General features: G+C 37.9%; 1 protein-coding gene across 5 annotated transcripts; it reads right to left on the bottom strand.

Moving 5' to 3' along the window:
* Positions 1–1,764: 1,764 nt before the first annotated feature.
* Positions 1,765–23,721, bottom strand: LOC135651707 (probable LRR receptor-like serine/threonine-protein kinase At1g56140). Of its 5 annotated transcripts, none has more exons than XM_065172058.1 (19): positions 23,423–23,721; positions 23,164–23,326; positions 22,998–23,069; positions 22,646–22,717; positions 22,469–22,540; positions 22,269–22,340; positions 21,936–22,007; positions 21,703–21,774; positions 21,491–21,604; positions 20,831–20,902; positions 20,667–20,738; positions 16,970–17,041; positions 15,256–15,330; positions 7,333–7,398; positions 7,208–7,246; positions 3,736–3,794; positions 2,535–2,902; positions 2,250–2,445; positions 1,765–2,159 (listed from the first exon to the last, which is right to left on the bottom strand). In XM_065172058.1, the coding sequence occupies exons 1-19, from the start codon at positions 23,520–23,522 to the stop codon at positions 1,975–1,977; spliced, it is 2,013 nt and encodes a 670-aa protein (XP_065028130.1). In that variant the 5' UTR covers positions 23,523–23,721; the 3' UTR covers positions 1,765–1,974. The 5 variants fall into 5 exon arrangements, with proteins under 5 accessions (XP_065028130.1, XP_065028131.1, XP_065028132.1 ...); XM_065172059.1 differs by having other exon boundaries at positions 21,533–21,604; XM_065172060.1 differs by lacking the exon at positions 20,667–20,738.
* Positions 23,722–24,005: the final 284 nt, after the last annotated feature.

Below are 24,005 nucleotides of genomic sequence, written 5' to 3'. Positions count from 1 at the left end.
ATTTTTTTAATACTATAAATATATCAAACACCCTAATTTGTATTAAAGACATTGAATTGATCTAAAATTAATATTAACTTATCATTAAAATCACTAATCATAATATTAAATAATTTTAATAAAATATAATTAAACCTATTTTATCATCATAAATATGTGAAACGTATGAAAGAAATATTAAATATGTAATTTTGATTTAAAAAAATACATACCTCTTGATTAATTTTTTTTTAAATTCTCTCAAATAAGCCTCGATTTAATTTACAAATCATTGTTTTGTAGAGTTTAGGATAGCAAATGTGAGAATAAGAAAGAGAATGTATTACAGATTAGTAATGATCAAAATTTTGATCATACCACCTGATACAAACTCGTATCATCCGATACGGAGCTATATCAAGCGTATCACTTGGTAATAAACGGTTCGCATACTGATCTGTTGACGAACCGATATATACCACTCGCGTTATGGGATCATAGTATTATCAGTACCATTTTCTTCTACCTTTGAGAGAACATTATCTCATTCTATCTTTCATGATCAGTTGGGATGAACATCCTCCACCAGTGATTATTTCATGGTGTATCATCACTCCTCTGTTCATGAGGCCAGATGTTTGTAACATTGAAGGTTGCAGTTTTTTCTTATACATTAGAATTGCTTAAAACTTCAAATAATTTTGCAGCATTTAATATGAAATGCCACAATCTTTCAGAACCAGCACTCTTAACATGCTACCCATACACTTACTGCAATATAATCTTTGCTTCTTTTTCCTCACTGCTTATCAAGCTCATCTGCATTGTTTGCTATATAGAAGAGCAGAGAAGACCTAAGTTTTGCATCTGCTCATGACGTAGGACCAAAGCATCAAACATCTTTCAGATACAGAGGTGTCTCCTGTAGAGAACTAAGTCATGTTTTCTGCATGTATCTGCTTTGAGTGACAGAATGGAACCTCCCATTGATTCTACCTAGTAGTTGCCAGTGGAATGCCCATTTACCTCACCTGATATCCCCAGCTGCCATCTGAGATCTTCCAACACTTCTTTGTTGACCTTGTCTTTAGCTATTGGTCATGACAACATTTACTTTTATGTCTCATCATCCATTTGCATTCCTGAGTGAGGAATATTAGGACCAACTCTAGATACAGAATCAGGAGGGTTAAAAGATCAATGAGTTTGTCCTAAGACTCTCAGTATAAGAGAAGCTGTTTATGTTCATGCTGCCATTTGCTAGATGTTGAGATACCCAATTCTTCAAATGGCCATCAGCATCAATAGCCAAAGCCACCAGTGCAAAAGCTCCCAAGCACTCAACAGAAATGGAGATGAATGAAACCTCTTTATTCTCTTCCATTATGGACATCCTAAGATACAGATAGGTGCAACTCTCCTTCAGCTTTGAGTAGGAGCAAAAGAAATAATTTTTTTTAGAGAATTTATAAGAAAAAGGAAAATAATAATTGTGGCTGGTGGAAGATAGATAGTTCCTTGTGCAATAAAAGGGCTCTCTATCAACCCAACAATTAACACTTAATCATATAAACCATCAATAACATAATTAAAGAACAGCCAAAAAATAAAAAAAAGAATAGTTAAAGATCACATAGTTGAAGAAGGTATTAAACCAGTTGAAATGATCATATACAATCTCAACTCGATAATGTAAGTCACTTCTTGGACTAAACTATCAGGCATCAAATAAGAATGCACCGTGATCACAGGCAAATTAAGTTTTAAGATAACACCTGTCAGCAATGAGGGTTTACATACAAAGATTATTATGATAAAGTCATATTTACATTGACTCGGCATCCCAAACTCAAATACACATTTACAGGTAAAATAATACATTTAGAGATGTTAAAGGATCAATTGACAGTATTCATATGAACACACAAAGAAACATAGACAATTCCTACAAATAATACATGGCGTGATATAATGAACAACATAGCGTGCAACATATCAACTTTGCTTTGCAGTATTTGTACATACTTGAACATGGTCCAAATCAATTCGTTTCCACCACAGATAAACAATTGATGACAGTATTATCACCGCAGCTGCACAGCCTGCTGCAATTCCTACAATAATTCCAGCCCTTCTCTCATTGTGGCTTGATGATGTTGGTGACGGTGTGAAATGATCTTCTGGTAAAACAGAAAAGCAAGCAGAGAGAATGCTATTTATGTTGCACATAAAAACAAAAATAAAGAAGAAATGACAGTTGAAGATAGAACCTTGGGTAACATTTATTGCAGACACCAATGGCCCATAAGTTCCTTTGGCTGGTATGCAACAAGTTCCTCTTCCAGACCAGAGCAAATGTATATCCAATATGTTGTTGGCAACAGTGATTTTGTAGGTCTTATTATAAGGTTTTTTAGATCCTTTTGCCTCCGCAATTATATTAAAATCTTGTTCAACTAATTGATTCTGCACATTGTTCACATAAGCAAAATGCAATGAAGTTATCTCATGCAACCTTTTTCTCCCAATAGTTTATATTCAAATCTAGAAAGTACCTGAATATAAATGTTAAATATCCGCCTTCCTAGACCAGTCCAAGATGGTGTATCATCCATGACAATCTCAGCAAAGAAGAGTTCCACCTTGTAAGTTCCATTTTGCAAACCAACCACATAATATCTCAAGGACCTTGTTGAAATTCGTGCTGTTTGATATAACTTTGGCATGGGTTCATCTGTGTTCACTATAAAATTGGAACCATTGGACTTTGAAATGAAAGATTGACTACTGCTCACAGCCCATCGATGGTTACTGCTAATGTAAAAGTCTGCCATTCCTAGAGGTGTAGTGTCACTAAAGAAATCAATTCCTGACAAAGACAACTCTTTCCCACCACAATTAACAGAAAATGAACCCACAGCAGCTGCATTGAGAAGTTGGAATGAGACTACACATACTGTTAGGAATTCAAAAGATAGCATATCTGGCCAATGAATGATTTATATGAATTATGTACATTGCCAAAATAAACTGGAATAAGCACAGTGATATTTTGACTAGCCATGCCAGTCATTGCTTATATATATTTCCTTGACTTACTTTGCAATTTGTAAAATTGTTTAGACTTTGGTATGCAAACTGAGATTTTGAAGACGAAAGGATGAAGCCTTATAATATTATGGGTCTAATTGTTAGCCTAAAACATAGAAGAAACAAAAAAAAAAAAAAGCAAAATTTCCTTCCCGTCGATAAGATCATAGCATTATAATATTTTTTATGAAACCAAAGTCTGAAAATAAAAATTGTAGGCATATAATGGGCTAAATCATAATTTGATACCATACACCAACAACCAGTCCTCTATGTGAAATGAGCATGAGTCAGACCTAATAAATGAACTAAATTTGTTGATGAACCAATTGATTTGCTTGCACTCTTCTGCATTAACAAGGAGCAATAATTAGTTCTTGCAGTTCATTAATTATAGCCAATCAGATATGAAGATTCATATGATCACTACTCAGGTAAATGCTACCCTGGATTCTTCTTTCTTCAGGTTGATAAGATCCCCATCATAACAATATAATGGATAGGACTAATTCAATAAATGATAAAATAATAAACACTGAAGTTAAAGTGATAAAAAGAAAATGCAACTCAAATATGTCTGACGATGTGCAAACTTGATAGAGATAGATAATAAATAATTAACAGGCACGAGAGCTATGATGCATCAAAAAGCACATTACCACATACAGCGATTGTTGCTAGTGCATGGACTTGATTCAATTTCAATGCATTTCAGAAAAGGTTGGCTGCATCATGAAAGAAGAACTACTCAATTAGTACTCAACATTGGCAGTGACAATATATCAGAAACATTTCTGTTGCTAACTTTGTCGATTATAAATGTGGCACAGTCAGTGTTCTAAATTGGCTGCACATGATGTGATCATGGCTTGAACTGCACAATGACCATTGTTTATTTTATAGCTTCTGTAGACCATTGAAATATGCTCTAATTAAAAGATGTCCCTGCCCTTTTGAAGGCACAGTTTGCTTCCTACTGTTGGTGATCATGCACCTAAATACATCTTTCTAGTATTTTTACAATGGTGCAGATAGTAGAATATGTTGCAGTCCAAAGAAAATCATAAAATAATCACTGATGATGCCTTGATGACCACCAATAAGCATACAAACAACAAAAGCAACAAATCCTAATGTCTCAACCATTCGGAGTCAATTATATAGATTGAGCTTTGTGCAAATCAATATCCTTAATTAAATAAAAACATTAAAATATTTCCTTATGATTTCTAATAAAATTTTTCTAGGTCCATACCATCTTAGATAAATTTTCATCATTTTATCTCCTACCCTGTCAAGGTTACGTGTAAATGCTCTCTAATACAAATATTTTCTTTTCAACCTTTCCTATTAACTTCACACATTCTTTAAAGAATAGACCTTCAATTATCAACCTATAAAATGGCAGTGATACTTGCAGGGTACTTGGAAATGCCATAATACGTTTGTAGGGTTCTGGTCTAGCACAACCGTAGGAAGAGGAATTAATGTTCATAAGATCTCCCTGGTGGTTAAGCCTCTGGATAATCTGTATATCACAGATTCACCACATTGTCACTGAAGAAAAAGGAAAATCCCCCTAATTTTGATTTATAACTTTGTCCTACTTAGGCTGTCATGTGTTGTTACTTTGGTGTTCTTTTCTTTTTCGGTGGCATAGCTTGAATTATTGAAAATGGTTGATCAGGTCAATAATTAAATGTCGAATCATAGTCAGCAGACTAAGGCTTTTCCCAAACTTATGTTTCCTTTTTTCTCTCTCTGGACCATGCTCAAGAAACCCAATAGTTCAAACCTAATAGTGACTAGATTATATTATACACTCAGTAATACTTCTAGATAGATACATGCTCCCAGAAAAGGAAACATAGAAGTAATAAACTATCTCGAGTCCCATAGCCTTATAGATGCTCTCTTTCTTGTACAAAAGAGTAGAAGAATCTAACAGTAACATCATGCCCTCTTTGAAATCAGTTTGACTAATGTTACACCTAAAAACATTTTGATACCACACCTGAACCCATTTTGGCTAACTATGGACAGCCTAGGCAAGGCAAGTCAAAACCCAAGGCACACATGGGGGGTTGTGACTAGCACCTGGGATGCCCAAAGCCTATGAACAGCCAATGGGAGGGTGCCACGTTCCATATTAGCTTTTCAATCATGCATGGTAAACTCTGTAGACAATGGATATAATTTAAATAATTAGTGGAAATCCTAGTTGGACTAAATCTTGGAACAGTCCAACCTTATTTAATTAAAGCAGTCATATCTCCATTAAAATCATGGATTTAAATGTCACCTGGATTGGTACATATTGGATAATATGCAGTTATGCACAGGTCCAATGCAATATGGGCATGCAGACTGCCCTATACTTGGTTGTCCGGCAAAAAGCCAGGCCTTACTGCCCAGTTTAGAACATAAACCAGGCCTGAACTAGGTGAAAAGCTCACCTGTGGTGACCAGACTCTGAATAGACCTGTTGAGTCTCCTATGAATTGTACAAGAGAAGGATAGTTTTTCGAATGTCCATTGATGTTTCTGATCAGATTCATAATATAGTATACATAGAAGTTTTGATTACATTTTCTTGATTTAGGATTTATAATATAGTATTCAGATTCTGCATGTGCAACTTTTTGGAATAGGCAAATCCAAAAACATTTTTTAATTAGGATAAACACAAAGATAATTAACCAAACACAAAAATGCTCTCAACTCCTAATAATTCTTGCTTTCCAACCCAATGTAATTTTGATTAATAACTAGTTAGGTTGGGTGTACCTCATTGTTTAAAATGTCAATCAGCATATCCAATGGTATTTATTGGTTCAACCAAGCAACTAAGGGAACCATCCAACTCAATATACTACTCATTTTTCTTTATATATAATTTTATTCAGTGATATGAGCAGTACAATTAGCATACAACCCAGATTAACACGGCACTAGGTTGACAAGTTGTCAAAACTGATATCAAATCTGTATTTAAACCTTGGTTTGCCCCATTACACCAGCAGGCATGTTTGAAAATGGTTTTTTGGCTTATTTTGACCACCAATGGTATATTTTCAGCAGCCTAAAGATGGTAGCTAACTTTGAACATACATTTGTTACTTTTGAGGTTTTACAGGGATGTATATGTAAAATCATGATTTTGAGGATATATTCATTATTTTGTATTTTTGAAGGAATATATAAGGACCCCAATATATATCTAGCACTCTTCTCACTTTTGCCAGTTTTTAACCTCAACCTTCATCTCCAAAATACTTCTTCATGTCGTGCTAACATCTCAGGCTCAACCTCCAGATTTGTTTTGTTTTGTTTTTTCTCTTTTGCCCATTACGTATTTTGCCAAAGTTCTTCCTCCTCAATAGCTTTAGTTTTGTCTCTGGTATCCATTAAATTTAGATAAACATCCTACCTCTTCTTTTCTTACTTTCTTATATCACTCAGCTTCTTCAATCAAGAAGCCATGATGCCACCAAATAACACCCCTTTTTGAAGACATGATTTTAGCATACATTAAAATATTGCTTCTGGCTGGATGCACTTATACAGCAGCAAGGTAAACTTTCCCTCCTGTTAACCTGCCTCCTAGGTTTTGCTGCAGATTTCACCTTGTCTTAGCCCTGAATATTCTCTCACCAGGATCCATGGAAATACACATTATATTATTGTTTGTATCAAGCTGATAATTAGCAATATTATATGCATGAAGTCTAATTTATTTTATGTTATTCTCTATTTCTGACCCCCATTTTTAAATGGCACTCCTATGTGGACTTTCTCTTATGGTAATTCTAAATCTTATTCATTTTGCACGTTTTTCAGAAATTAATTTCAATTGCATATGTAACTAAATGAGAAGAACCATAACAAATTTTTTACCTTTTGTTCACCAATAAACTAAACCTAACTAAGAAAAAGAAAAGTGACTCAAAAGAAAATATTTAGTAGCACCTTTGTATTCCATATACTAGAGAGCCACAACAAAGTGAAATATGTGCAGATAAGAAGTTATCAAAGAATTGTAACAAAGTGAAACATACGCAGATGTTTCTTCTGTAGTATAGTAGTTAAACATCCAGTAATTCAGTAATAGTAATCAATCTGTAAATAGCTTACCTACCTATCACTTTGTTTGTTCATTGAAGTTCCAATGTAATTCCTAATAGAAAATGAAACAAGAACAAGACACAAAGTCAAAACAGGTGTATCAAAATGGTATTACAAGAAAAGAAAGATATCACATACATTGATAACTCTTCCCTTAAATCACTGCTACTAAGAGATCCGGAGATATTGTTGAAGGAAACATCTCTGCCAATCATGTCAAGGACATACATCAAAAGTTTGCACATGATATGCCTAGAATTAATAGAAATGGAATTGATGATACTTGAAGAATGCAACTAAAGATAAATGAAAACAGAAACCAAAACAGAAATTATATCGCTCAAGTATAGATAGATTGTATCCTATGTAGACCAGTTTCAGGTGTCCTATATAATTTATGCAGCTGACAAAAGATCCGCTTGTGTGATATTTGAGAATCAAATGTTCTAAAAGACTTTCAGCTTCACCCTTACTGAATTTATTCATTAAGCCCAAATGGCTACCACAACTTGGGGGGGTTATATGTGAGGATACCATAACAGTTTCTGAGCTCCTCACTGGCATACCATTAATGTTTCATTAAGGATTCTGGAGCTCTCCCTAGTATATTCCTTGCCTCCTCGACTGAGTTTTTAAGCTCCATTCTCTATTTATTAGATAGCCTTTCTTGTATCTTGAAGTTGATTAATTGAGAGCTTAAGCTCTTTTGTGGTGAGGTATCCATGTGAAGGGATCATCCTTCATGACTAGGGAGGAGGCTGAGCACTTTTCTACATTAGTACAAGGCTTGCCTTTGTCCAAAAGAATATGCATTAGTAAGCTGGAGAACAGGGACCTTAATCATTACAATGGATAGTCATTGTAGTAGCACATGAACACAGTCGTAGAGGTGGCAAAGAGTCCATAGACCAAGGTTCGCCGTATCGTACCGTACTGGCGTTTCGACTCGGGCTCGGTATGGTACGGTACCAGTGTACTGGGCGGTACATCAGGGCATACCGAGCGGCACACCCTGGTGTACCGAACAATTTATATTTTTATATTGTAGTACTGTAGAACTACTGTAGCATTGTAGCGGTACCGGACTGTCACAGACTTAGCTGGTTTTGCCTAAGTCGTGCGGCACCCTTGCGTGTCCGTCCGCAAAGGTCAGTCTCCCCGAAGCCTTCCATGGTCCCTTAGGTCCCACAAAAGAGAGAACAGGACAGAGAAAAGGCCTCACTCGGGATCCACAAGCAAACATCTCCGAAAAACACTTTATAGACAATGCAAATTACAAACAGACTTTACAAGTTCTGAACAGTTGCACAACAAAGGGTAAAATGGTCCATTACAGACCGAAAATCTCTCGTACGTGTCCACATGACACAACCTTTATTTACAAGCCTAAAGAGGCCACCAACCCAACTAAAATGGGACTCTTAAGCCTTTGGCCGCCCCTCTACATGCTGTACAAGGCATGAACATGCCGAAAGACACGAACATACATAAGCATTACATCAAACATCTTGTTTCGAAGTTTGTCCGTGACATTCTCCCCCACTTATCCCTTCGACATCCTCGTTGAAGCCTTTGTCGACACTACAACTCCTCGTCTTTGCTGAGTCTTCAATCTTCTGCTCCAGCTACAATGCGCCTCTTGACTCCCAGCTGCTCTCCGCTGTTGTTTTTGAGTAGTCGAATCTTTGATCCGCCATGCTGCTTCAACTCACCAATGACTCTGACTCTGGTGTGGGGTTGGCTGAGTTGTGTTGATCCTTGTTGATTCCTGCGGATCCCCCAGATAAAGGAAAAGACCATCCTTACTGCGCCAGTCTCTCAAAATGCCTCATGCTGCTTGAACTGGGTGGATGCTTGTTGGAGCTTGAACGAGCATCGTCTCACAAACTTCTGAAGTTTTGGGTCCTTCCTCCATAAAATTTGCTCATTGACTCTTCTTTCACTTAGTTGTCACATCCAAGTAGGTTCGCATCACTTCCGCTTTCGATTGACATTTCGTTGGGAAATGAAGCGGACAATCTATTCTCAGTAGCACTGATCACCATTGGTGAGGATTTGACAACTATTGTCTTCCATTATCTTTGAAGGGTCTTTGAACATCTGCAGAGCTCCTCTGCTGGATAGATAAGAGAATTGGGGTACTCGGTTTCGCCCATTCTCTTAAGAGTTGAGAAGGCAAAGGTTACTTGACTTCGCCCGCCTCCTCGAGGTTGTACTCCATGCATCGAGCTGGTTACTGGCCTTCGCCTGCTCTTTGCTCACACTTCTGAAGCACTTGAAGTGTTTGCACTCCTTGCGTTGAGTTAGCTACTGTGATTCACCTTCTCAATGCCATTGAACTTCTGGAATGCAGGAAGTTTTCACCCTAACTTGGAGTAGTTCTCTCATAGGTTTGGTCGCTTCTGGGATTGTACCGTCTTCTCCATCAACCCTGTCGCCTACTCCCCTGAGTAGCGAAGGTACAGCACCGCGTACTGCCTGCTTCGTTCCTTGGTTATGCACTCTTGCATGACCCGAAGTCCTTCACTTTCGGCTATCTTGATGAGAAGCACATTGACACTGGTCTTACGAAGTTCTTCGGCCTCTGCCCTTCAGCCTTGTCTCGGTACTTAGAGATTGCCTCTGCGTTCTCCACCTCCTCGGCCCCTTTCACGACCAAGCGCTCTCCCTCCATGAGAGCAAGGGATCAATGACTTTCACGGAAGTCCCGCCTCTGCGGTACCATGGCGCTGCCATGCCCATGGCCCTACTATCCGTTGCCTCGCATCTGCATCCCTTTTCTTCACGATCAGTAGAAATGTCTCCGTGGCACTTCTCTGAGTCCACCTTCATTCTAACTGATACTTGATTTTGGGTAGCTAAGTCCCTCTGGACTCGTCGTCGCTTCCTCGCCCCTTTCGACCCCCTGCTTCAACACTTCTGTGTTCTCTAAGCAGTCCGTCTGGTCGATGGAGAGACAGACTGCAACTCCCATGCATGGTCTCTGCCTTCACGTTGTAGAGTTTGCACCGATTCTGTTCTCCTTAGCTTCCTTGGTAGTAACGTTCACTTACTCGACCTTGTCCTCTGACTTGTCGGGCTCCCTTAAGCGAATATGAGCTCTGGAGCAGTCCAACTCTCCAACTGCTTCGATCATACCGCTGTATGATCAAGTCCCTCCCATGGGACTCACTGGTACTTGCATTCGAACTTTTCCCTTGGTGGAACACAGCCCCCATATACTGATGACCAAGGCTTTCATCCGATGCAAAATTCGATGCACGCACGGAAGACCCGCCTCTGCGGTACCATGGCCTTCACTCCTTGAATCCATAGCCCTTCTTGCCGTCGTGTTGTTCACCGAAGTGGAGCTTCCAGTAGCACCCGATCATACCTCCGTATGATCTAGTCCCTCACGGGGCGAAGTCGTGTGTATCGCATTGCCACGAACTGTTCCACCACGATCCGCTGCACCATGTCGCCTCCTGGTGACTTCTCCATTGCATTCTGATCCTTGTGGAAAAACTTGAATTGTGAACCCTCCATGTGTGGCCTCTGCCAATACATCGCAGGGTCTCCTCTACCTTCGATTTTGTTCGCTCCTTTGGCAATCGACCTTCATCCACCCACTCTTGGGTCACAGCTAGATGAAGCACCGCTCTAGGACAGTCCGTCGCCTAGTAGCTCCCGAAGTCCACCGACTTCACTGTAATTTGTGCACCATTGTCTGGATCCTAGGTCTCTGCTCCTACCAGCACAATCTTCGCTGCGCACTGCTTCCTTCATGGCAACTTGAATGACAACGCTGTGGCATATTCTTCAAGAGTACCCGCCTCTGCGTCCTCTTGCCCCGTGCTAAGGCCTTTTGAACTCAACTTCGCCTCCGCAAATTGAGTCGCCTTAGTTCCTCCATCAAATACTCCTCCGAGATAAGGTGCATGTGCCCCGAAGCTCCCTTCGTCTTTGGCACCATGCAAGATGAGTCCGCTTCGTCAGAATGAAGGACCCATGGAACAACATGATCTTACTCTTGCCTCTGCAAGAGTTCATGTCCTTGACCTCTGTCTAAGGAAAACATTGTGCCTCTGCTCCATGTTCCAACTTCTATGCTGGCTCCCTTCAAGCGGCTTGAGTACTTCGCCAAGTTACCCCCAAGTTGCTCCGCTCCTCGTTTTGCATTGAGTTGATGGTGGCCCTCTCGCCCACCATTCCACGGGTCAGCCCTTCCTTGAGTCCGATCTCCGTATCGACTCCAAGTGTGCCTTCATTTGTGTTGCCTTGGGTCACTCCCCCACTTGATCTCGCAATGCATCCACCAATGCATTCTCTCAAGCGAGATCATGCGACGACTCCTCGCTGCTTGCTCAGTCCATTGAGCTTCGTGGAGTTGTTGTTTGTTGAGGTGCTCCTCAACTTGTGAGGTCCGTCCCACATGATTCTCCCTCTGGAGAGCCGGGACTTATCCCTCCTAGATAACTGTCCCATTGGAGCAACATCTCTCTTCGTTTCGGAGACCACCATCCCCTTGGACTACTCCGATCTGCTGAACAAACTGTGCATTGTTCTGTCTCTTGCAAACACACTTGCTAGATTGCGACTCCACGTCAATACAGCCCCCGCTGCGCCCCTCAAGGCCTAGCAACATGCTGAACTAGTTGCACCATTCAGCCTCCTACGGACGTATCCTTCACATGCCGAAGAGAAAGTTTCAATGCTCCATGGCGCCGAGTTTCGGTCGCCTTGGGATGGCCATGAACATTCCGTCGTTCGCATACAAGCCCATGTATGAGTACCAAATTCTTCGAGCTAGCAATTCCCCTCACCTCTGTGAGCTTTGCATAACTCTTTTGGTCGTTGAACAACTCATTCCACCTTGCATGGTCTCATCCTTTACCAAGTGCCTCGCTTGCCTTGAGCACCATCAAGTATAGTTGTCAACGTTGAGCCATAGCTCAAACTCAGCCATCCCAACCTTTATGCGCTTCACATTCTTCCAAGCTTGTCTGTTCTCGTGGTGCCTCTTGCGCAAAGGGTTGGCCATTCCTCTGAATGCCAATCTCCGATGCCCGCTCCTCTGAGCGACTCCTTTTCCCTACATCTCCATGCCCGTTTTCCCCCAAACGGTTGCGCATGTGCTGACTGCCCTCAACGCAGCCCCGCTAGGTCCCCCACGTTTGCATGCTAAGTGTTTATATGAGTGCTTGTGCTCTGATACCATCTGTCACGGACTTAGCTGGTTTTGCCTAAGTCGTGCGACACCCTTGCGTGTCCGTCCGCAAAGGTCAACCTCCCCGAAGCCTCCCATGGTCCCTTAGGTCCCACAAAAGAGAGAACAGGATAGAGAAAATGCCTCACTCGGGATCCACAAGCAAACATCTCCGAAAAACACTTTATAGACAATGCAAATTACAAACAGACTTTACAAGTTCTGAACAGTTGCACAACAAAGGGTAAAATGGTCCATTATAGATCGAAAATCTCTCGCACGTGTCCACATGACACAACCTTTATTTACAAGCCTAAAGAGGCCACCAACCCAACTAAAATGGGACTCTTAAGCCTTTGGCCGCCCCTCTACATGCTGTACAAGGCATGAACATGCCGAAAGACACGGACATACATAAGCATTACATCAAACATCTTGTTTCGAAGTTTGTCCGTGACAGGACGGTCCACGTACCGATAACCTGTCGGACCGGTACACACCGCCCGATACGGGCGGTACACTTCGGTATGACAGACCTTGCCATAGACTATATATGAAATGGAGATTATCCATAATAGTCATCCACATGGAAGACTGTTTCTGTGTAGCACTTCATCTAGCATATTGTTCTTATATCAAGGATTAAAGGCTTGTCACAATTAGAATAAGGTTACTGATGGGGCTTCTTGGAGCCAAGAGGAAAGGTCTAATGTCGAGATTGTGGGAGAGAAACAAAGTGGTAATGCCAATAGCTTGTTGTACCAGTCCACACTGCTCAGTATGAAACATATGCACCAGCTAGATGGAACATCAGCAATTCAATACACAAATATATATTGTAATATGACCCAAATGTTAGACCACAGTATACCAACCGGTACAGGTGGGAACTTGTTTGGTACAAGTCAGCATTGGTACAATATGTATCATATAGGTCCTGACAGAAAGTGAGAGAAACTGACAGAGAGAGGAAGATTACCTCTCTCTCTCATGCTCATCTCTCACGTGCCACTCGCTGCTCAGGTTATCACATTTTTGTCAAAAGAATCTATCAAGGTTGTGAAAATTTGGAAGTAGGAGCAAGTTCATTGTGCGCTGGACATGATATGATAGACTTGTCTAAGACTGAAATGTTGGATTTTATGCAGGGTGGGGATAGAGGCAGTTCATATAGCTGTTTATGAAAGATAGAACAGGTCTATATTCTACTCAAGGTCTATCATGCTGTAGTATACCGCCCGGTATGGGCAATACATACCGGTTCGATACGAGACGATATGCGGACCACCCTATATCAGGTAGCCTATGTTATATGACCCTGTATCATTCGATATGGGGTCTGTACCAAACGAAATGGTCGAAATCCGATCATTATCGATCTGTACCGGTCGGTAACGGTTGGATTTCGATTGATACCGATCAAGAGCTAGGATTGATATGATTCAAATGTTCCATTTTACTATTTGAACCACTAGAAGGGTTTTTAAACCCTTTTTACATCCTCATTCTCTTCTCTTTCACTCTTCTAACTCATCTGATCTCTTAGTCACTTTCTCACTCGCATATTTCTCTCATATTTGTACTCTCTTAAATTCCACAGAGCTGCGATTGGCCCACCGGTACACCGATTCAAACTGGTAAGGTGAATCTTGATTCTACCTAATACTTATACAAAAGGTTGGAACTTATCCTAATTCAAGATTATAAAGTTGATATGGACTTATTTAACCTTCACTCATGTCTTCCATCTTTTTCATTATTGAAAATTTACTCATACCATATTTACAGTCATTGAGACAACCTGGACAGGCATAGTTTGAAATGACGGAAATAACGGTTGATATGTTGATATTGAGATTGAATTTTGCGAAGAGAAAGTTACATGAACAGGTGCAGAGTAAGGATCTCCATGGTGAGGCTTTGTTCTTGATTGTCTTTGCTTAGCATTAAGCATTATTCAGTTTTAGTACATAAAAATCAGTCATTCGTTTAGTTTACTGAATAACAGATTAAAAATTAAGCATTGTAAATATTACTAACAGTAAAGTAGTAAAGTTCTATTTAAGTTATAAGGACTTGTATAATCTAGAGCCAAGGTATACGACTGAGTTTGTGGCCTAAGCCCGATGAGAATTAGTTCTTTCCTTCTATATTTAGTCTATCCCAATTTGAATTTCGGTGGATATCAGAGTCCGAGTCATACTACATCTAAAGAACTAGCAGTGTGCAGATGTGACTTGTGAGTGTACCAGGTAAATTTTATCTAGATAGCACAAAATAGGAGCCTTAAAACCAAGAGCCTACAAGGAAGCAAAAGCAGAAAAGATAAAGAATTGAAACAGCTTTGCAAAATCTGTTTCTTCTCAGGTTCTAAAATATTTCCATGTATCACTATGAAAACAGTATAAAGGAAGAAACAGAAAGCCAAAATGAGGAACAACGAAACGGTTTTCCTTGTGCAATCTAAGAAAATGTAAAATCTATTGAATAATTGAACAACAAGCCTAAAGGATGAAAAGATTCCTTGATGCACCATTACTTCTAGCAGTGACTAAAAAAATGTCACATGGTCTTACCCAGAAAGACCATGTAGGATGACTTAACTCTAGAAGAGTAATAAGCAGTGCTATTATTTGGCAAATCCGGTTGGTTGAGAAAAGGTTATTATATGAATTTCCTTAAACATTTGGGCTTGGCTTTTCAAAGGTCAACAAAACCTTTGGCACCAGTAAAATTAAAATTCATGATCACAAAATTATATTTAAAATTTTATGAATCATGGAAAAGATATTTATAACACCATGATAATTATATTTGAATACTCCAAGAAAGTTGTAAACAACAGAAACAAATAATCAAGCAATTATTGAACTTACACTGTAGTCAGCTTTTTATTTTCAGTTAAAACTTCACTAGGAAATAAATCACTCAGCACGTTGTTCCCCAGAAACCTGCTCCAAGATAATGAAAGAAACAAAAGTGATGCAGGTTCAAAATGTATCTATAAATCTCAAATTTCTGTATCAGCAACGAACATAGTTTTCAGGACAATTTTGAAGTGCTTGCAGTCAAAATGAACTTATTGTCACATATGAATTATTTACTGCAGATCATCAGGCATGCTAATTTATGCTGTTATACAAGGGTGCTTTTCTCCCTCTAATGTAAATAGTTAAGTCATTCAAAATATATATCTGTATATATATACACAACCAGAACATGCACTAACAATCAAAATAACACACCTGAAAAGTGATATGAAAACCTAAAAAGAACTGACATTTAAGAATTGTGTGCTTCATGGATCTGTGTAGGCAATAATATTGGATCAGGCCACATCTGATACATTCATTTGTCAATATGTAAAGCCAGCAAAGTCATATAAAAAGCTGTAGATGTTGTGTCTTGTGTCAAGTGCAATTATTATAAAACACACACAACTTGTAGAATTTGGAGGATGATGTATAATTATTATATTCTGAATTATGTATGTGGAGCATTGATCTTATAAATAAGCCAGCTACTTGTATACACATTCATATTCACAACTATAATCGCAATAAGTTTCATAACTTTAAATGCTAGTTTAACCCAAGGGTCCCAAGTTCATAAAAATGCTTAAATACTGAGTGTTCATACACACAATCTTATTAATGTTGCAGGTGGATATGTAAACTGAAAGTTGTGAGGACTATGAGACTAACGAGTGAGATGTCTTGAAAAAGAGATCTCTTTTAAGCTTTGGGACATTTGTTGTATTCTGAGGAACTTGTTACTATAGTAATAATATGAATATTCAGAATTTGCATTTTCATATATGATATTGATGTCATGCTACCAACTTCCTTTAGTTTTCTAATATGATGTTATGGTTATGTGTATTTATTCAGTTTGTGTCCATATGGCACAAGATATCATGATCATAGAAAAATCATGGATATGATGCCAACTTGACAACTCATGGAAAGCATAGTTGCACCTCAATTCTACTCAGGGCTGGGGCATCAAACACATTTCCAAAGAAGAACAAACTATAAATTATATGAGCACTGTATTTTAAAACTTAGGTTCTCCTTTTTTGCTACCATTTGATGTATAATGTTTAAAATTTCAAAAACCTAACTTTATTTGTTGGATTCTAGCATCCAGCATAAATACTTACAAGATAAATTCATCATCTGACTCTTCTGTCATTCATTTTGCAAGATTGCCCAGTCAACTTTGTCCATACAAACATATCAGATATGTATAAGCATTTAAGAAACTTTTCCTATTCCAATCAAGATTTTCAAGCCAATTATTGTTCAGCTATTTATCAATGTCCCATAATATACAACCTTTATGACTAAAATATTCTAAATGTGAAAAGAATGAGAAACTTGCCAAATAGGTAAGAAGAGAAGCTTTGTCTCAAACAATTTTATAGAAAACAGCAACTTAGTAGTAGAAATTGTTAATAGATATACCAAGAACAAGCAAATGGTGATAGATGAGATAAATAAATTTTGAGATCTGAAACTTTTTTTTGCTCACTTACAAATGAGACACCTAATTTGAATAGAGAAAAGATTAAGAAATGACAGAACTCACAGATATCGTAAGGTAGCAAGCTTTCCAAATAAGTTTGGAATAGAACCATGCAATTTGTTGAAACTTAAGTCCCTGAAAGGTAAGCTTGCATCAACTCAAAGGATCTAGAAAAATTCTCCTTTCACAAAGTATGGTTGATGCTAAGAGATGGATATAACTGATATATTTTTATTGCTTATTAGATTTGGATGTCCATAACATGCAAAAAACTGTATGCAACTTGCAATAGTGTGTTGTCATTTATAAGAGTATAATTTTGTGAACATCACTATAAAAAATTGGCAATTAAAACAGTTCAGCATGATATGGCTCATGTTGACCAAAAATTCAATTACATGGGCACAATTGCCACAAGCTTAGAGGTGGATAAAGAAATGGAGGAGCCAAAGTCAGATACATTTGACATTGGGTTTTACCAAGATGATTAGAACTTGATGATAGACTGGCTAAGCAGAAACCAAGATGGTCTATTACTCGAAAACACAGTAGATTGATGATGTTTATCTCAGTTTATTTTGGAAGAGACCAAGGACGACCGGCAGAATGAACCACCACAGTATGAGGGCCAGGGCCAGATGCTAAGCAATGGTCAATCATAGGCAGTCAGCTTTTCGTGGCCCATGGTACAACAAGTTAACCTCAATCATGCCTATAGCATGGCTAGGAGAAAGGTTGGTCATAGCACTTAGTTGACCTCTTAAATATCGTTAAGGAGTAAATGTTATAGGAGCATGATAAGACCCTTTGTCCATCTAATTCCAGTATTTGTGAGGTTCAGAATGACAATAGTCACAATACTAAGGTAAAAAGTAAGATGTCTATGAAAATAGTGGTCAAGGTTGGGGGCTTTACATTCCTAATATGAAAAATACAAAGAGACTAAGAGAGAACATGGATTAAGAATTAATGTTTTGTTCATGCCAAGTAAGATGATGGTTATAGCACATATCATCCATGATACTAGTTAATGCAAGGAAAAACAAATTTCATATGTTTGGTCTTGGTTTGGAATATGACATCAATAATTGGTCTTAGTTTGCTAAATAACAGTGTTTCGTATGGCTCATCATAACCATAAAATCTTGGCAATTTGACTGGTAAACCATCATTATCAACACTTAAAACTTAAAACTAGTTCCACGCTAGCAGTCACAGCAAGAATATTTACCTATCATACAAATAAACTAGCTAGTACCAGAACTAAACTTAGTGACCAAGATGCCAGGACTTTTGCTAGTTTGGTATAACAGAGGCACAATCTATCAAATTCAAATATTGTGGGAGCAATATTATTCATGGGTTCTTCGAAACTCTAAGTATAATCTCCAACCATGTGATGTTGAAACCCAGACAACCCTCCCTGTACAACACAATATTCCTTTAGGTGGTATAATCCACCCAATGATAAGGCATGGCTTCTATAGTGGTCATGTATTCACAAATATTTCACTTGCATATTTGTGACAGATGGGTGATACGTGCATCATGTGCTAACTTCATGCATTGTAGAAGTTTTTATGTATTAATATGTTCATAGTAGGTCATAGAAACTTTTTTTGCTCATTGTCTAAGGCAATAAATAAAACAGGGTATAATAGGGTTTTGATGGTTGAGAACTAGTTTATAAAGTAGAATACCAATTCTGTGCCAGTCCAACTGACAACTGGCATTAATACCATATCAAGATTTCAGTCCTTGACTCAAGTGACTATTAAGACATTGGCTGAACAAATCAAGACATACTAGAACATATCGTCGATATGATTGTTTTGTGCTCTTTACAGCTGTCCTATTTGTAATCCATCACTCAAATTGGAGTATTTAGATTAAAGTGCTGAGGCAATCGATAACTGAATTATGTACCTACTTCCAACTTAGCCCATGCGCATCCATCAGTCTTGATATATATGGTGATTGGTTAGTAGGCAAGTCAAAGTTCTTACACAAGGAATATATAAGTTAATTCCTCCAAAAGGGTCATATTAAGATCTCAAAGCACCCTAGACTTTCAACTAGAAAAGTCATATTAAAGAGAACCTCTCAATTGTTAGGCTGGGCAAGTTAATGTGATTCCGTTAAACTAAACAATTTAAAAGAAAGTGAGAAATCCAAGTTGCTAAAGTAGATGAGCCAAAGCAAAGTAACCATGTTAACAGGAAATTAAAAGCAAATCAACCTCCAAGTTATCAACGTAGATAAGTTAAAGCAATGCAACTATCACATTGTTAAACTAGACAAAACAAAGCAGCGATCACTTCAAGTTGTTAAAGTAGGTAATTGGAAACAAACTCAAATTCCAGGTCCCTAGATTGAGAACTTCAAATATAAGATGAATCTGCACACTCCTAAATAAAAATTTTCATGTTTTCTACCACATCGATGAAGAAGTTGAAGATGGTTTCAATAAAACTGACAAAGTAACACCCATTTATTACCATAATTCTATTATTCTGTTCAAATTGAAATTATATAGATGATGGTATACCCTTTGCTGGCGATGTACCAAATTGCATGTTCGAAGCTTCCCACAATCAATTTCTAACACAGAATTAACTAGAATATTACAATCTCTGTGGTGTATTCATCAAAGCTTAACATGTCACATAGCACAAAATCATTGCCTGTGATATGTGGCATGTGAGACTAATGGAAACAATGATGGTGACTTCACATCATGGCATGCCTATTGCAATACCCATGAGAACCTTTTACTATTGGGTCTACTATCAGCATATCAGTGGTGTTAGGTCGACAATGTGACCAATAGAACCAATATTACTATCCAACTCAATAGTTCTACTGGTTCAACAGTTCAGATAGAACAAGCCTCAAATTATGTTGCCTAAAATACTTCAAAGCTCAAGTTATTAACAGTAATCCTATCAAGCATTATATTCTAATAAAATCTGCCATCCACTAAGAGGAGCATCATACACATGGACCAGATTTAAAGTTAAGAAAGAAAAGCTTAGTTTCTTTATCCATTTTCTTCACTATTTTCCCATTTTAGTTTGATCCTTTAATAAATATAAAAGTTGGACTAAAAGCATGAATCAGTTTCAAAATTATTTTTCTATGTGTGAGATCTTGCTGTTGATACTCATTTCACAGCATTTAACTTATATATATTAAGAGAAGAGTGACCAACATTTGAGAGGAAAATGGGATTTTGGTGTTGCATGGATAACTATATATTCACATGTACAAGTTGATCAAGATTCAGCAATGAGACAGAGAAGGACATATGGGAACATGGTGCAAATTGATTTTACTAATTTCACTGTTGTGAAAATATGAAATATAAGAAGGAATTGTAGGAAGTGGCTTTATAAATAAAGAAAATAGCTTCTACTTTCCTGTAACATTATAAAATGATGCTGTAGAACAAAGTCAAAGACTCAAAATGTTTAATGTGTCTAACATGTGAAAATGACTAACTTTGTACATAGGAATGTAGGTTCCATGTAGCATTACCTGCCTCTAACTGTGAAAATCTACAGAATGCATTGTGACATATTTATTGTAATTCACAGAGAAGATTTGGAAGTCCAAGTAGCATTTCTCCTCAGACATTATGATAAATTAATTTTAGTTGTTTGTGTATTGCATTAACTATTGTCAATTCCCATTGACTTGTTAAATATCAACTATCAAATCCTACGAAAAGAAAGAATACACTATTTGCAGGATAACTCACAGGTAAGTTAGGTTGGAGAAGTTTGCAAGAAAAGCGGGAATTTCATCAGCAACTTGACAGTTTCTCAAAGAACTATAATCATAACACATCAGTAATGTCAATGGTTTCAATCGATAAATATACCAAATATTTCGTTTGAAAAAACTAAGATATATATAACTTACAGAGTGAACAAGCTTTTCATATTCTCTAAGAATGATAAATTAGAATCTGCACCTGATAGATCACCAAGTTTTCTGAAGAAAATGTCAGTGATAAGTGAACTTGATCAAATATATCACTTAATTCTGTGTACTATCTTCTGAGATGAATAATAGAAAAAATGAAATTTGACAAGCCTCCTAGTAAAATCAATTAAAAGAATGACTACTTGCCAAAAAATAGAAGAAAACAAAACGATGGCATAGACATTCAGAAATTCATCTGAGAAACAAAGAACACAAAAATGAAAAATATGATTCTCAATTAAAAGAATGACTACTTGCCAAAAAATGGAAGAAAACAAAACGATGGCATAGACATTCAGGAATTCATCTGAGAAACAAAGAACACAAAAATGAAAAATATGATTCAACACAGTTAAGAATGAGATGTTCTACACAGTTAATAAGTTGCTTCAAACAGCATAATACAGTTTCCTCAATACTCTACCTCACTCAAACTGTAACTCCTAGATTTATCACATTAAATTTCTTACTACCGATGGGGAAATTTACATATTAAATATGTACTAGCTATACTTTTTAGAGTTACATGGAAGGATTCAGACAACTTCTTTGACAAAACAGACATTAAAAACAAGTTTAGGGTTTAGTTAATAAGACCTATTTGGAAAGCAAAGACTGACTGAAATTCTGCATACATACAGAGTTTCCAGCTTTGTTAGTGCTGAGAGCTTTTTGGGGATAGGTCCTTCAAGGAATGTCCCATATATCTGTCTGTAAAGAAGAGGAAAACATGACAAAGATATGCATGATTATGTGTATCCTGTATTTATAAGGAAACATGCACAGGTACACCGAAAATATTGGCCTACAGATCTGTGAGATTGGTAAGCTGTCCAATGGACTCTGGCAAATTTCCAGTGAAGTCATTATCAAAAGCCCATCTGCAATAAAGAAAATTCATATGAACTCCCCTATTCTTCCTTGCAGTCAATATCAAATAGGTGCATGTAGAGGTACAAAAAGGACATTTAGCATGAACACAATATTCTAGAGATGTTAGATAGATCAGACAGAAAATTACACTTCCACGGGAGGTACTTACAGCGTCTTAAGACTTGTCATATTTTTCAAGTCACTGGGAAGTGGTCCACTCAACCCACTGCTGTCAATGTACCTAATGAAATGATGAACACTTAATATATCATATGCTAATACTAATATAAGTTTATTTCTATTTTTCACTTTGATATATTGTAAATATAAGCTAAAAACCACATACACATCTGGCAAATTGCTTTTTTTTTTTCTTTTTTTTTTGCTTTTGTCAAGTCAGGTACTAAATTATGAATCCCAAACAGATGTGATAAATTCCTAGAAATAATTCTTAGACTATGGAAACTAATATTGCAGAAATCTAAATTGATACTACACATACAATTGCTCCAGCAAGGTAAGGCTCCCAACTGTACTGGGAATGCTCCCAGAGAATCTGTTTGTACCCAAACTTCTGAAAACATCAGCGTAACAATAAATTATTTCACAGAACTATTTCTTCTGATTCGGCCACCAGTGCAAGTGCCAAAAGAGAGAGAGAGAGAGAGAGAGAGAGAGAGAGAGAGAGAGATCTCTTCTTACAGATAAGTCAAATTAGTCAGGTTGCCAATACTTGGAGTAATATTACCCGAAAATTGATTTTTGTCCAAGCTCCTAAGTGATGCATTAAAAACAAATCAAGAGTCTATCAATATAATGGATGGAGTTACTGATTCACATAAAAGGAGGAGAATTAACAGAAAGAATGTTAAGAATTACAAGATACGTAAGCGTTTGAGTTTGTGAATGTCTTCGGGGATTGAACCATTCAAAATGTTGCGACTCAAGTTCCTGCATCCACAAACTTTAAAGCTCAGTGTGAATTCATGCTAGATGTAAGATAATTTTACAACATAACTTATGGTACAAAACGGAAGAACATACTACATAAACTAGTTAGTAAATTTCAACTAATATCTATGCTACATCGCTAGCTCTGTCAACTATGCTTCGATTAAAGAAAAAAAATCACGGTAAGACTCTCTCTCTCTCTCTCTCTCTCTCTCTCTCTCTCTCTAGTGATCAAGAAGAAAAAAGAGAGCTCACAAAAAAACAAAAAGAGAGAGCTCACAGGTTGACAAGATTGGTCAGATTGAAGAGGGCATCCGGAATCGTACCAGAGACATTCATTTCAAAAACCTTCCTGCAGCCACCAGAGAACGTCATTAGGGAGGCAATAATGGTACCAAGAAGCTCGATTACCGAGAGGAGGACCCAGGGCGAAGAGATACACTCACAATTCGATGATGCTGCAGTTGTCGTTTGGGTCGCAGCTGCAGTTGATCCAGGCATTCTCACCGTCTCGCCTCCACTGTTTAAGGGGGTCGCAGGGATCAATCGACAGTAACGTCTCCCAGGTAGTTATTCTCCATCGTTTCTGAATATTTCTTAATGCTTCCTCTGAAGACAGAAATAGCAAGAACAGAAACTAAAGTTAAAGATGAACTGGAAGTCGTCAAAAGAACAAACACGAGAGATCTTGGAAAGAGTGGAGACTCTCGGTCGCATTTGTGTAGCTCAGCCCACCACCACCCGGGGTTATAATCGAGAAGACGAAGGCAAAGAGAAAGATGAAGAATCGCATTTGCGGCACCATCTCTCAAGTGCGCAAGAAGAAGAAGAAGAAGAAGAAGAGATTGAAGGGTGGATTAACTCATTGCAGGGTTGACTGTAGAGCAGAATGGGAATTGGGGTTGGTTATTGATGATGGCCTTTCGGGTTGAGAGAGAGAGAGAGAGAGAGAGCGAGGTCGTCGTCAGGGCGGGTGGCGAGGGAAGAGTGGTTGGAAGGGCTGATTCTTTCGCCGGTTTTGACCGTTTAATTGATTGTTTTTTTTATGTATTTGTTGAGTTGGATATTTTTTTAGTCGATAAAAATAAATGAGGAGAGCAAAACTTTCCATACCGCACACTCAGGTCGCAAATTCCCGTGAAGCGCATCGCAGGACGCAGCTCACAAACAAAATATACTCCATCCTTGATAAATGGATTATTTGGAAATATATATATATATATATATATATATATATATATATATATATACGAAGTCTACGGTTGACGCTTCTGTGCTGGTCAACATC

The sequence above is a fragment of the Musa acuminata genome, chromosome BXJ3-10 (assembly GCF_036884655.1).
Source record: "Musa acuminata AAA Group cultivar baxijiao chromosome BXJ3-10, Cavendish_Baxijiao_AAA, whole genome shotgun sequence".
Classification (NCBI taxonomy): domain Eukaryota; kingdom Viridiplantae; phylum Streptophyta; class Magnoliopsida; order Zingiberales; family Musaceae; genus Musa; species Musa acuminata.
This window is presented reverse-complemented; position numbering and strand designations above follow the sequence as displayed.